Raw genomic sequence first — 12,307 nt, 5'->3', positions numbered from 1 at the left:
CTCAGCAATCCTCACCTCTCTAACAAGTAGTTAGCACTGGGTTTCACTTAGGATATCAACCCTAGTAGTTTAGAGGAGAGGGACAGAAGCCAATGCCCTTGCTGAAATGTGCTGTGAGGTGAAGGTTGGGAGGTGAGGAGAATCAGGGCTGGATGATGCCCTCCAGGCAGTTGGGTTTTTCTACTGTGAATTATTCAGGAGAAGAGAGCAGCAGGAGAAAGCGAGGAGCCTGGAGATGCAGGCAGCCTATTTTGAGGAGCCTGAACAACTGTTGAAACGGCTTCCAAATAATCCACTTGCAGCCAGAAATAAATGGCCCTGAATGGGTCCCCTGCTGATTGATGGGAGCGTGCAGGCAGGGCAGAGCAGCCAAAACCAGTGCCCTCTTTCTCCTCTCTGCCATGGAGGTATTGCCTGCATGGGCAGGAGGGAGCAGCTTGCAAATCACACCACTGATTTATTAGAGGGAAAGGAGTTCCACTCCCAGTTTCCCAACCAGGCATAAGTCTGCATTAGTTCTTGGAGTGGAGAAGATGAGTGGAGAAACTGAGGTAGCTGGAGAAGGTGCAGCTCCAGGGTCTGTGCTGTTCAAGGGCACAGAGCAAGCCCTATATGTCCGTGCCCCTCTGTGTGGCTTGGAGAGGCCAAAGCCACTTTCAAAATCGTGTGCTTTGCTTTCAGACAAAAAGCAAAGCCTTTGTGACCTCACACTGCACATAGAGATCATGCTCTTGGTGCTCTCACTGGCAGTGACATGTGGGGACCTCTGTCCCAGCACACAGAGCGTTGTGCAGTGCTACTCTGAAAGATATTCCTGGTTATTCAGTGGTGGATTTTGCTCAGCCACAATGGATATCTTTGGTGTCAGGCTCTGGTGAGCTCCCCAGACCCCATCTGGGCTGCAGTTTTCCTTGCAGACATGGCCTAAGGTTAGTAAGAAGCAAAGATTTAATGGTAGGTGAATAACTGAAGCAGGGGCAACACTGTCCTGTTATTTTTTACTTCCTCTCTGTGCCAGGGTAGATACTCTTTCAGACATCAGACATGTCTCTGTTTCAAAATCTGAGGGAAACAGGTATTTTCTGATTAATTTTTCGCACTGCCTGCGTGATGGTGCCAGGTGATTTTGCAACTCCTGCAAGGCTCATTGCAGAGAAGGACTGTGAAACTGCCAGCCCTGCATGAGAAACAAACTTGGACAGGAACTAGAGCTCTTTAGCCCCAAGATAACCCACCTCTTTGACCACAGAAAGTGGGGCTGCAGATTTTCACTGTTTCTTTACCCTCATCTGGAGATCTCTACCTGCTCCTTTGTCTCTTCCTGGCTGGGCAGCATGCGGTGGGGCTCCTGGGTGAAAGCCCTTCTGGAAGCAGGCTCTGCTTTGGGAGGACCTCCTCTCCCAGTCCCAGAGGCTGCAGCCCCGACCCTCTTGTGGTTGTCCCCAAATCCATTGGGGCTGGGGGACACAATGGCACGATGGTGTCATGGAGCTGGGTGGCCAGCCACGGGACAGCTCTTGATACCAACCCCTCTCTCCACAGGCCCCGAGTACCAGAAGCGGAAGCTGCTGCACGAGATCATGGAGAACGCAGAGCATGCCATCAACATGGAGGAGGCAGCACCCCGGCCCTCTGGCGCCCCGCCGCCCCCCACACCCCCTGAGAGCCCCCAACTCCACGAGCAGGAGGAGGCCCAGCGCCCGGCCCCCAGCCCCCCCATGACCCCTCCTGAGGCCAAGCGAGCCAAGGCCACCCCCCACCAGGATGGTGCCCCCCACCAGGATGGTGCCCCCCGCCAGGACGGTGCCCTCCGTCCGGGTAGCTGGGCTGAGGCGGGCGGGCGGGCGGGCGGCAGCCCCCTGCCCCCTGAGGGTGAGGGCCGGCCGGCCTCACGGGGCCGGGGCTATCCTGCCACGCAGATGGAGATCGGGCCACTGCAGAGGATGGTGCAGGAGCCCAGCGTCGAAATGGTCAAGGGCTACCACAGCTACGCTGTCCGGACCTCCCCGGTCTCCCCTGCCATGGACTCTGAGGAGGAGCAGCTCCAGGAGCCCCAGTCACCCACCCCTGAGCCACGGGGGGATCTCCAGCGCCGGGCGGGCACCTCCACCCCACCTCAGGAGCGGGAGGAGAAGCCGTCGGCCAAGGCGGATTTGCCGCGCTCCAAGGAACCGAAGCAGCGCTCCAGCCCCGAGCGCAGGGCTGCCAGCCGGGCCGAACCCCCCGCCGAAAGGAAGACTGAGGCCAAGGTGCCAGGGCGGACAGAGCCCAAGGCAGGGGCCAAGAGGGGCTCAGCGCTGGCAGTGGCAGCACAGGAGGTGGAGGAGTGCGAAGAGGTGACGTGGGGGCTGCCCAGGAGGCGCTCCTGGGGGCCATCTTTGCTTTGGTTTTTTTACTTTGTTTTCCTCCGGGAGATCAGAAAGGGTCCAGAGGGATGCAGACCCCATGGTCTCTGCACTGCAGCGGGCTCAGAGAGGTGTCCAGAGGTTCTTTTTGGGATCCCAAAGCCTGCTGGAGGGAGGAGGGTCTTGTTTCCATCTCTCCTGACACCTTCCCAGCCCTTCCTGCCATGGCTGGTGGGGCTGGTGTTCATAACCCTGTTATTTTTTACTTCCTCTCTGTGCCGGGGTAGATACTCTTTCAGACATCAGACATGTCTCTTTCATTCAAAATCTGAGGGAAACAGATATTTTCTGATCAATTTTTTAGACTTTTCTTTTTTCCCATCTTTTACCAGCCAACATGGCTCTGGAAACTTGAGGTGAAAATGTAGGATAGGGAAGTAAAAGTTGAGTGGGGTTTCTTTTTTACATGTTGCTTTTGCTCTTTTGCCGTAGGGGCACTTCATGAGCTGAGCTGTAGTATCAAATCACCAGTTGATTTCCCACATTTAAAATCCAGGAATTCAATTTTGCTGTTAGCAAATGCAGCTGTAAAACTAGACATTTTATTAGCCCACTGCTTCTCATCTTGCAGCCCTCTAGACATGAATGATTCCCACATGACGTTAGAAAAGCACAACTTGGAAATACTTTGGTCTGAAATTAGAAGAAACTCATACCGATGCATTGGTTAATCTTAAAAATGACAAGTTTACAAATGTTGGTGCTGCAGGTGGAGAATGGAGGTGGGAGGAGAAGCTTGACATGGGATGGCTTGGCCGTCTGTGTGCCTGTGGTCAAGATCTCTGCTGGTTCAGCCTCCTTAGCAGGAGTTTGCAGGGGCAAAATAGGAAAGGGATTGATAAAGCCAAATAGTTTGAAATTCAGGCAGAGGTTGTTAAGTGCCATGTTTATGTGCTTCTGGAGGTGTTTTGAGTAACAGAATCAAACTGTGTCTGTCTCCTCACCTGAAATTGCAGTATGTAATACTTTCTTTTGTTTTTATTTTTTCTCCAGGGACCTAACACAATCGTGATCTGCATGGTCATCTTACTGAACATTGGTCTGGCAATCCTATTTGTACATTTTTTGACATGATGTGCCCCTCGGACAAGGTAAGATGGGCAATAAGATTTTTATCCTGAATTTGTAGGCTTCATTTTGGGCACTTCAGGGTTGACTATCTTTAGAGCCAACACAAATTCACTTAGGGATGCCCCAGTGGTAGAAATGCATGGGCACTTATTCAAATGAGGTAATTGCCTTGCACTGAGGACTGAGATTCTCAGTTACCCCATTGTTGTTCCAACAGTATTTGTGGAATAATTTCAGTGGATACTTCTCAAGTCTTTGTTTAAAATCACTTCCTCAAAGTTTAAAAATCGAAATGTGTTGGCTGGGTATAATACCACAGTATAGTTTACTTTCACAGTTGTATGGACATGACTCCCAGAGACTTCCAGTGCAAGAATGTATGATGTTAAATTTGAAATTTGTTTTCTGCAAGAAACATTTTCAGTTTGTTGTTCCCTGGCTGCTGCTGCCAACTAACTCATGCACTGCAGTATTTCTGGGCACTCAGCCCAGCAAGAAGCAGGAACACAAAGAAAATGTGAGACTGAAATTTGCAGCTCTAGTTGCACCAGTGCTAGTTCTGCTGTGGTTGTTTTGTAGCTGTGTTACTGAAGGTAAATATGAGCTGAGATGTGACTCAGTTGACTAAGGTTAAACTGGAGATCACTCAGTACTTGAATGACAGTGAGGGTTTGCATTTGGATTTGGTGGCAATAAAATCCTCTGAGGTTTCTTATGCCTGTTGGGTTCCTGCACCCAGGAATGTGTCAGGGGTTTGCTCAAGATTTCTGTTGCCTTGGGCTCTAACACTGCAAAAAAAAACCCATCAAGGGTGAAACTGACCCTTGGGTCTCACTGGAACATACTGTGAGGCTCATCCTGCCAAGCCCCCTTAAGGGTGTTGGGCTGCCCTCCTGGAGCCTCCTGGGGGATAAAGCTGCTTTTCTGGGCACTTGCTTCTATCCTGCTCTTAGTCCCCACTCAGCCTGTGCAGCTGAAAGCCTTGCAGAGACCTGATTGTCTGCCAGTCATGTGTTTTCCTCCCCTTTGACTCTCCTGTTCATCTCTGTCTGGGGCAGGCATTGCTGCTGATGGAGACCACAGACCTTGGCAGGGATTAAATCTCAGCCACCTGGAAACACCTAAGAGGAGGACTTGAGATCCCAAGACTGCACTGCAAACAAGAACCTTAAACAAAAGTGCCCTGAAGATCAGTTCAGTCTCCCTGCTCCCAGGCTGTGGCTGGCCCCTGCAATCTACCAAGGAAAAGCCAGAGTTTCTGCAATTCAGCCTCCTTCTCCTCTTTGTATAAAATAGCAGTTGCCTTAAATTGTTCTCAACAAAGCCATCAGCTGTCCTGTCATGCCAGGGATGAGGGATTTATCTGTAGCAGTAGGAAAATGAATGAGAAGGTCTCACCATACACACTGACGTGTTTTGAAACTCCCTTGGTTGACTCAGTGTCAGAGATTTCCCAAAGAATATCATCCATGGTGTGGAGATAAGCAATACCCAGCAACCAAAGTGACTCATGAGAGCAATGCCATGGCTACGGGTGGACAGCATCACCCTCCATGCTTGGAAGTCATCCGAAGGGACAAACAAAGTCTTTCCTTTCCCCACCACTTGGAGTCGTTTTCCACCTATGGAGGACTTAAGAAGGGGATCAAGTTGAAACTGGGATTGTTGAAGTGTAACCAGAGTCCTGCCCATGCCCGGGCCGTGGGTTAGGGTGGGAGGGACTGGCTGATCTGGGGCTGCTCATCTGTGTGGGGGGTGCTGTGGGTGGAAATGGTGCCCGTTTCAGGACCAGGCACCATCCGAGCACTCTCTTGACACCAGCAATGCTCTGCACAGAAACATCTTGCAGTGGGAAGCTTCCCACTGTTATAGGAAAGGAAACAGATGTACTGAATTTGTCCCTGTGCCCTTTTTTTCTATGAAAATGGTGTGAGTTACAATGAAAATGAGGTACTTACTTGCAGGTTCCTCCCCCTTGGTGCACTGGGCTGCAGGGGGGTGCTCCTGGGCTCTCTCATTGCAAGAGTGAACAGAGTTTCCAGCCAGAAGATTCAGGGTGGCTGTCGTGGGGGAGATCATGTTATTCTTGAGTGGAAAAAGGTGCAGAGACCTGAGTGACTCCGACGTATTTGAGCACTGGGCTCTAAAATACGTGTCAGCCAGGCTTTCAGCAGAGGTAGAGTACAGAGGGGCAATTCTAGCTGCTGTTGTTGCGTGTGAGGTTTAGAGGCTTGGGTGATTTGTACCAAATATTCCCAAAGCTGAAACAGAAATCGACCTTTGGAAGGAGATGGTTCCATCATGATCTGCTCTGATCCTTAGCAGTGTGAGCTTAGAAAGTTGGCACAGATGAAGTTACGGTTTGGTGTGAGGCTGAGTGCTTGGACATGTTTCTTCCTTCTTTTAAGAGCAATATGTATTTTCTATCCCTTTTTAAATAACCAGAAATGTTATTTATAGTCGGTTGTGAATCTCTGTGTATTCTGAAGTCCCACAGCACAGGACTGGGTGGGAAAACCTGAGGGACTGGAAAGAATGTGGAAATGATGGTTAAGGAGAAAAACAGATGCCCAGTCTGCTCCAAAGGTCAATATGAAAGGATTTCAGAGGCAGGATGGCAGACAGGCAGGGGTTTACACTGACTGGAGACACAGGGCAAAACCTGTCTAATTTATCTGCTCTAATTATGGCACAAGAGAGTGAGCATAATTCAATACTTTTCCTTCTGAACCAAGTTTATTTTTTAACCTTATTCAGCTCAGGAATGTTGCCACAGTAGCAAATACATGGTGTTAACTGTGGGAGAAGTGAATGTGATCCCTTTTAAGCCATGTGGCTGTACCAGTCCTGAGAAAGCTGTGCAGCAAGCATCATCTACACTTCCACAGAGCATAGCTTAGTAGAAATTTGCTTCTTTCTTTTCTTTCCTTTTTTTTTTTTTTTTTTCCTTAAGTATAAATGTGTTGCAAACCCCAGGCTCTGCTGCCTTTGACGTTTTATCTCTGTCTGCTGGCACTCACTTGCCAGCTCTGCAGTTTTCATATGCCAACTGCTTTTATCAACCACCAAGACAATTTCCATTGAGAGACCTGAGGGGCTTTTATTTGCCACTAAGCAAAGTGGATCTTTTACAACAGAGCTAAGTTAATCCCACCCCCAATTTTTTATGCGTGTGATGTGCACTCAGTAGTGTGCGTTCCTCCTAGTAACCTTCTGAGAAAAGTAGGTAGATTTGCTTTTATGTGACGTATAAATATATCCATATTGCACTGATATGGATATAAATACATATATATATATAGCCCCTTAGGGATTTCGTTTTCTTAGATGCAAAATAACAAATTTACCTCAGACTGCATGCTTTCAAAACTGACTAGGATATTGCATTATACTTTTCAGGTCTTACAAAGATGCAGATACATTTCACTCTTCACACAAAAATACCTTCATCACAGATTTTGCAAGCTGTTTACTACAATCTGTGTACTACTGTCTGGAGTTTTCTGTCGGTTGTTCTGCTGGATTACGTGCAATAATAAACAGTTATCTGCTCACTGTATCCATGTGGGATCTTTGGGGGCCGATCTCCAGGTTTCTTTCCAGTTTGACACTTTCATTCAAGTCTTAAAGGAGAGTTCACCAACATATGGCACGGAATTTCATAGATGTCATCTGGGTTGTTTTTAGTTTCTTCACATTTGTTTCAAAATTTCTCATTTTTTGTTGATGGAGGAGTACTTTGCAGAAAGAAATGTTTTCACTTACGCTTTTTAAAAGTTTGGTGCCAGATGTTTGAGGACACTTCCAGCTCTCTGAGCAAGCTCTGTGCTACCCTCATGCTGGCCTCTGCATCTTGCTGGCCTGATGCCTGCCCAGGCAATGCTGATGGCTGCCACAGGTCCCTTTGCTGCCTCCCAACCCCAGGGCTCCTGCCAAGTTTCTTCCAAGCTGTGCATTGCTGCCTGCTCCTCCGGCGCCACGGTCCTCCTGGATTTGGAGAGGAGTGGCTGTCCTCTCAGCCTCTTGAAACAGCCAAAGGGAGAGGAAAGCCAGGCACAAGGGATAGGGAAGAGGCAGACAGGGTGCTTTGTGGGGAGGATGGGAGAGCAAAGCCCAGCAACAGCCCAGGGGCAGCAAGGCCTGGGAGCGTGAGGAATCCAGTGTAGCCAAAACCCTGAATCCCTTTTCTATTTCTGGAGTGTCTCACATGAGCAAAGCCATGTTGTGCAGAGGGGCTGGCAGGACATAGGCTCAGCTTCTGCAGGGACCATGGGCTCCCCTGGTTTCTGTGGGACACAAGGGGTCTCATGATAGAAGATCTCATGTTCTGGTAGAGGCTGAAGGTTCTGGGTGCAGTGAAATGATATCTTTACTCTCCTCTGGGCTTGTTTTGCTTCTGGTATGGGAGGAACCAGCAGCGTCTCATTCATCCAGTCTCTGGAAGGAGGCAGAGGGCAGCAGGGTAACCAGAGCCCTTTGCACCTCATAAATCTCAGGCTGATGCTTTGAGCAGATCTTTGGCCCATGTGTGGCAGAGGCAGCAGGGAGGTGGGTCTGCTGCTGAAGCAATGACCTGTTGCTTCAAAACTACTGATAATGGCAGAGCAAAAAGCCTGCCCCTTCCCCAGGGTAGGGGGAACAGCCCTGGGCCTCTGCTTTGGGAGTTGTTGGTTTCAGGGGTAATGTCCCTGACACTGCTCCTGGCTGAGTGTACCCAGGAGCAGGCAGGGAGGTGTCTGATATGTGAGAAGCAGGATAAAGGCACTGGCCTGATCCTGTGACCGAAGGGCAGCAGCCTCAGCCTCCAGCAATGAGAGGGAAGTTGCAACCTGAGCCCTGGTGTCCTTTGAGAGTGACCTGCCCAGGCATCCTGGGGATGGCCAAACTACCATCCTTGTGGGGCAGCAAGGCTCACAGGACCATGCTCTCTTGGCCTTCTGTGAGAAGAAGGGACAGAGCTGGGGTAGCCCCAGCAGTGAGTAGGTGCTGAGAAGCATAAAAGGGTTACTGTGCTCCTCTGTGTCCCAGAGCCGAGGAATGAGGTCCACACCACTCCAGGACCCTTCCTAGAGGAAGCCAAAGCAAGTCCCATGGGCATTAATGCATCAGGGCATAGACACTGTTAGCAACTCCAGCAAAACCATGCCCAGCAACTCCACCATGCCCAGCTCAGGACTGGCAGAAAGGGGTCTCACAGTAGCCGCCAGCTCCTGTCCTCTTCTGCCAGAAACACTGGCACTGCATGGCTGGGAAAAATTGCTTTTATCTTATTTCTTCTGACCAGCCACCCACACTGTGCCTGCAAGGGCAGACAGGATCAGCCAGCAGAAGCTGATCGCACAGCAGGACCTCAACGACTATCTCAAAACTCTGATAGCACCAGGACCACCCCAGGACCTTCTCCTTGAGAAGGGAAAGCTTTTGAAGGCTCCTGGCCTCATGATCTTAAGCATTCCCTTTTGGAGGAGCAGCACATGGCTGCTGGTGCACTCACAGCATCCCCAGTCTCTATAGAAACAGCACAACTCACAAGGTGGTTATTAAAGACAATTCAGCAACTATAAATCATTTTCCTTGATGCTTCTGCCCATCACCCCTGGCACAGAGGACCTGTGGCATTGCAGCCACATTCCCTCCCTCAGGTGACAGCTGGGAAAATGCCCCAAGCTGGGGCACAGGCTATGCCAGTGGTGCCCTTGTGTTTAGGGCACCACGCAGGGCAGAAATGTGCAGGGCTGGTTAGCTGTTATACTGGTGTTTTAATAAATCAGAGTCAGTCCCAAAGGACTGGCAAGCCTTGGGGCCAGAATGGATGCCTTGGTTTGAGGAGCAACCTCTGAACAAGCAGAGGGGGAGATTCTTTATTTGGTGGGATATATATAAGGCAGTGGGCTGGGGTGTTGTAGGGTACAAGGTAATCAAGTCTCAAGCTTGAGGGAGATGCGGGGGCTTTTCGATTTCTTGTAAGGAATTAAGGTTTTTATTCAAACACTGGATATACAGAAGTTACAGTGATGAGTTCTTTCTTTTAATTCCTTTCTGCTAGTGATTTATTTCCTGACATCATGCAGCTGCCTGTACTCTCAACCAGCATCTCCTTAGCAAGCTGAGGGCTGAACTTCTGCCTCCACTTCCACCTAAAACTCTCAAATCCACTTCACATGTCAGAATATGTGCTGGGAAGGAGAGAGAACTCATTTAACTCAGTTTAATGCTCTGGTGCATTTGCTGAAGATCTCGTGGTACTGGGGAGATTGATCTGCCAATTACTTCCCAAGAAATAACAAAAGGTTATGCAGTAGTTGGTGGATAAAGGTAGAAGAGGGAGAAGAGAACGGGGTTTTAATTGAACCCCAAGTATGCCGAACAAAAAATTTCAGACCCATCAATTAGCTATTGGTCTGGGGCTGAAATTTAATTAAGAGAATAGTGCTTTTAGGATGTCTCTGTCTCTGGCATAAAAAAATTGTAAAGGGGAATAGTGAAGAGTGCAAATGTGATGGGGAGGTTTAAAAAAATCTTGCTGGAAATGCTTCAGAGTTGAGCTGCTCCTTGAGTTCACAGAGATCAAGGCCATTTGTCAAACCACACATTCCGTGTCCAAGAAGTTCCTTAGGTCTGCATGCAGGTGGGTTTCCAAGCTGGGACAGTAACATCTCTTTCCATGTGGCCTCAGGGCAAAGCCGGTTTTCCTGCTGCTCTCTGCACCCCCATCCACAGGATGAAGAGCTGGGGATGTGGGACAGCCACTCCCCAAGAGATGCTGCCTGTAGTCGATGCTCCAGGGAGGCTCTGTCCTCCACAGCCCCCCAGCTGGGCTCTGCTTTGCTGCCCTGATCTAGTTACTGTACCAGAACAGCATGAGGATGCAGAGTCCTGGCTCTTCCTCCTCTCCAACCCCACCAGGCTTACAGGGTTGCTAAGAAAGGTTGATTTGCTCCTGACTTCCTTCCTTACCAACCCTTATCCCCTTACAGCCATACAGGTTGGTTGTCTGGAGAGCAGAGATGGAAAGAGAGAGGAGAGGATGGGATGCTGCTTGCTGTATGTGGACCCAAAAGTGCCTTTGAGCTCAGGAGCCTGTGCCTCAGGGAGGTGTGAGCCACAGTTGGCTGTGAAGATGAAGAAAACTAATTCCTATGCTGATGTACAGGGCATGGAGGGGTCTAAGGGGAAGAGGTTATGTTTTGAGAAGGCAGCTCTGATGCATTGGAAGAAGGACTCATTAGCACAAGAGCCCAGCTTGGTTCCTGTGAGCGTCAACCCAGCCCACGTAAGAGATGACACATCCAAACCTTAGCCTGGATTTCAGCATTCTAGGGAACCAGCAGCCACCCCAGCCCTCCCCTTCCTCCTCCTACACCTCCCCTGTGTGTTACTTCAAGGCACCTTCATTCTTACTGCTCTGGTTTGTCTGCAGATGCTTTTATCAATGGTTTGTTCTGAGCTGCTAAAGAAAAGTCTGTTCTAAGACAGAAAAAATACTGTACTACAGAAAAATTCTCACAAACAAATTGTTTCATTTCATAGTTTCTTTTGCTAAGTGGAACAGTTTTCTCACATTGTAGCAAAAAAACCATTTTCTTCAAGCAAATCTTAAATATCTGTTCAGAACTTCCTTAGCAGCAATAAAGGGCTGTTCCAAATTCCAAAGACACTGTTTCAAGTAACTGCAAAAAACAATGTTCTCTTTCCTCGTCCTTCAGTTACTTGTGGAAAGAAATAGATAGTTTAATAACTCACAATAATACATGCAAAACCACCAAAATGAAACCAGTTCCTGACAGTTCCCAACACATCAGTGGGAGGTGAGGTCTGTTCTGACTTGCCCAGGGAAGTGATTTGCCATACACACAGAACAGTTATTTAACATCTTGTGGCCTTAGAAATATCACAATGAACTTTTCCAAAGTGGATGCAAAATCCTAAAAACATTTAACATTATAGTTAGATGAAAAATAACGTTGAAGAGTGAGGCAGAATTAGCTGTTCAAATAAATGTATACAGCCACTGCAGGATTACTGGTCCCTGACCCTTGTTTTATTTGGCTCATGTATAATACTGTACATTTTACTCCAAGTCCAGATAGTCTCTTGCAAGTCTGGAGCAAGTGTCCTTAGCCTGATTTCTTGGACACTTCAGGTTATAAATGTCCACTTTGCTCATGAGATGAGAGCAGCAATACATATTATTAATGTCTTATATTCAGTGTGCCAGTTATCACAAAACACTTGATGGACTTTCACAAATTATTCTCAGGAAATTAAAGAATCACTTGCCACTCAAGTGCAATTGTAGCTGGGATGGAGAGCAATGCTGCAGGGCAGTATGCAGGTACAGCACACCAGGGCTTACAGGACGAGGCTACAGTATCCAGCTTAAGCAACTAGATTGGTACAGAAAAGGTAAAATTATCCAAAAGCAGCTTAGCCCACAATGATGGAATTATTACTGTTAACTTTGGGAACACTCATTTCTAGTTTTTCATTTTTTTCCTGTAACAAATCCAACTGGTCTGGACCTTGGGTTTATCTGCTACCAGCACCATATTTCCAGAACCACAGGGTGAGATTCATCTCACCCAGCTTCATTCATTCCTAACACAGGAGTTTCCACCTGCTAGAGTCCCTTTACAGTCAATGGTCAGAAATAGTTGCATCTCAGGAGGCATTCATCTCCTTCTGAGCTGTGTGTCTGCCTCAGACAACTATGCTGGGATTTCTTAAGTGCCAGGTTGTTAACTCTAAAAGGATACTGAAGGAGCAGCTCCCACAGGGTGCTGTGTCAGAGGCATGTAAATTCAAGCAGGTGAATCTCACCCTGTAACAAA

General features: G+C 48.4%; 1 protein-coding gene across 1 annotated transcript in view; it reads left to right on the top strand.

Moving 5' to 3' along the window:
• JPH2 (junctophilin 2) overlaps positions 1-7,035 on the top strand; it is a 31,279-nt gene extending 24,244 nt beyond the window's left edge. Inside the window, exons 4-6 of the mRNA XM_071759466.1 lie at positions 1,543-2,336; positions 3,399-3,496; positions 4,535-7,035. Coding sequence (XP_071615567.1) covers positions 1,543-2,336; positions 3,399-3,479 — 875 coding nt within the window. The 3' untranslated portion in view covers positions 3,480-3,496; positions 4,535-7,035. The remainder of the gene's footprint in view (positions 1-1,542; positions 2,337-3,398; positions 3,497-4,534) is intronic.
• Positions 7,036-12,307: the final 5,272 nt, after the last annotated feature.

Source organism: Heliangelus exortis, chromosome 16 (genome assembly GCF_036169615.1).
Source record: "Heliangelus exortis chromosome 16, bHelExo1.hap1, whole genome shotgun sequence".
NCBI classification, from domain to species: domain Eukaryota; kingdom Metazoa; phylum Chordata; class Aves; order Apodiformes; family Trochilidae; genus Heliangelus; species Heliangelus exortis.
Note: the sequence above shows the minus strand (reverse complement) of the source record. Positions and strands in the feature narration are given on the sequence as shown.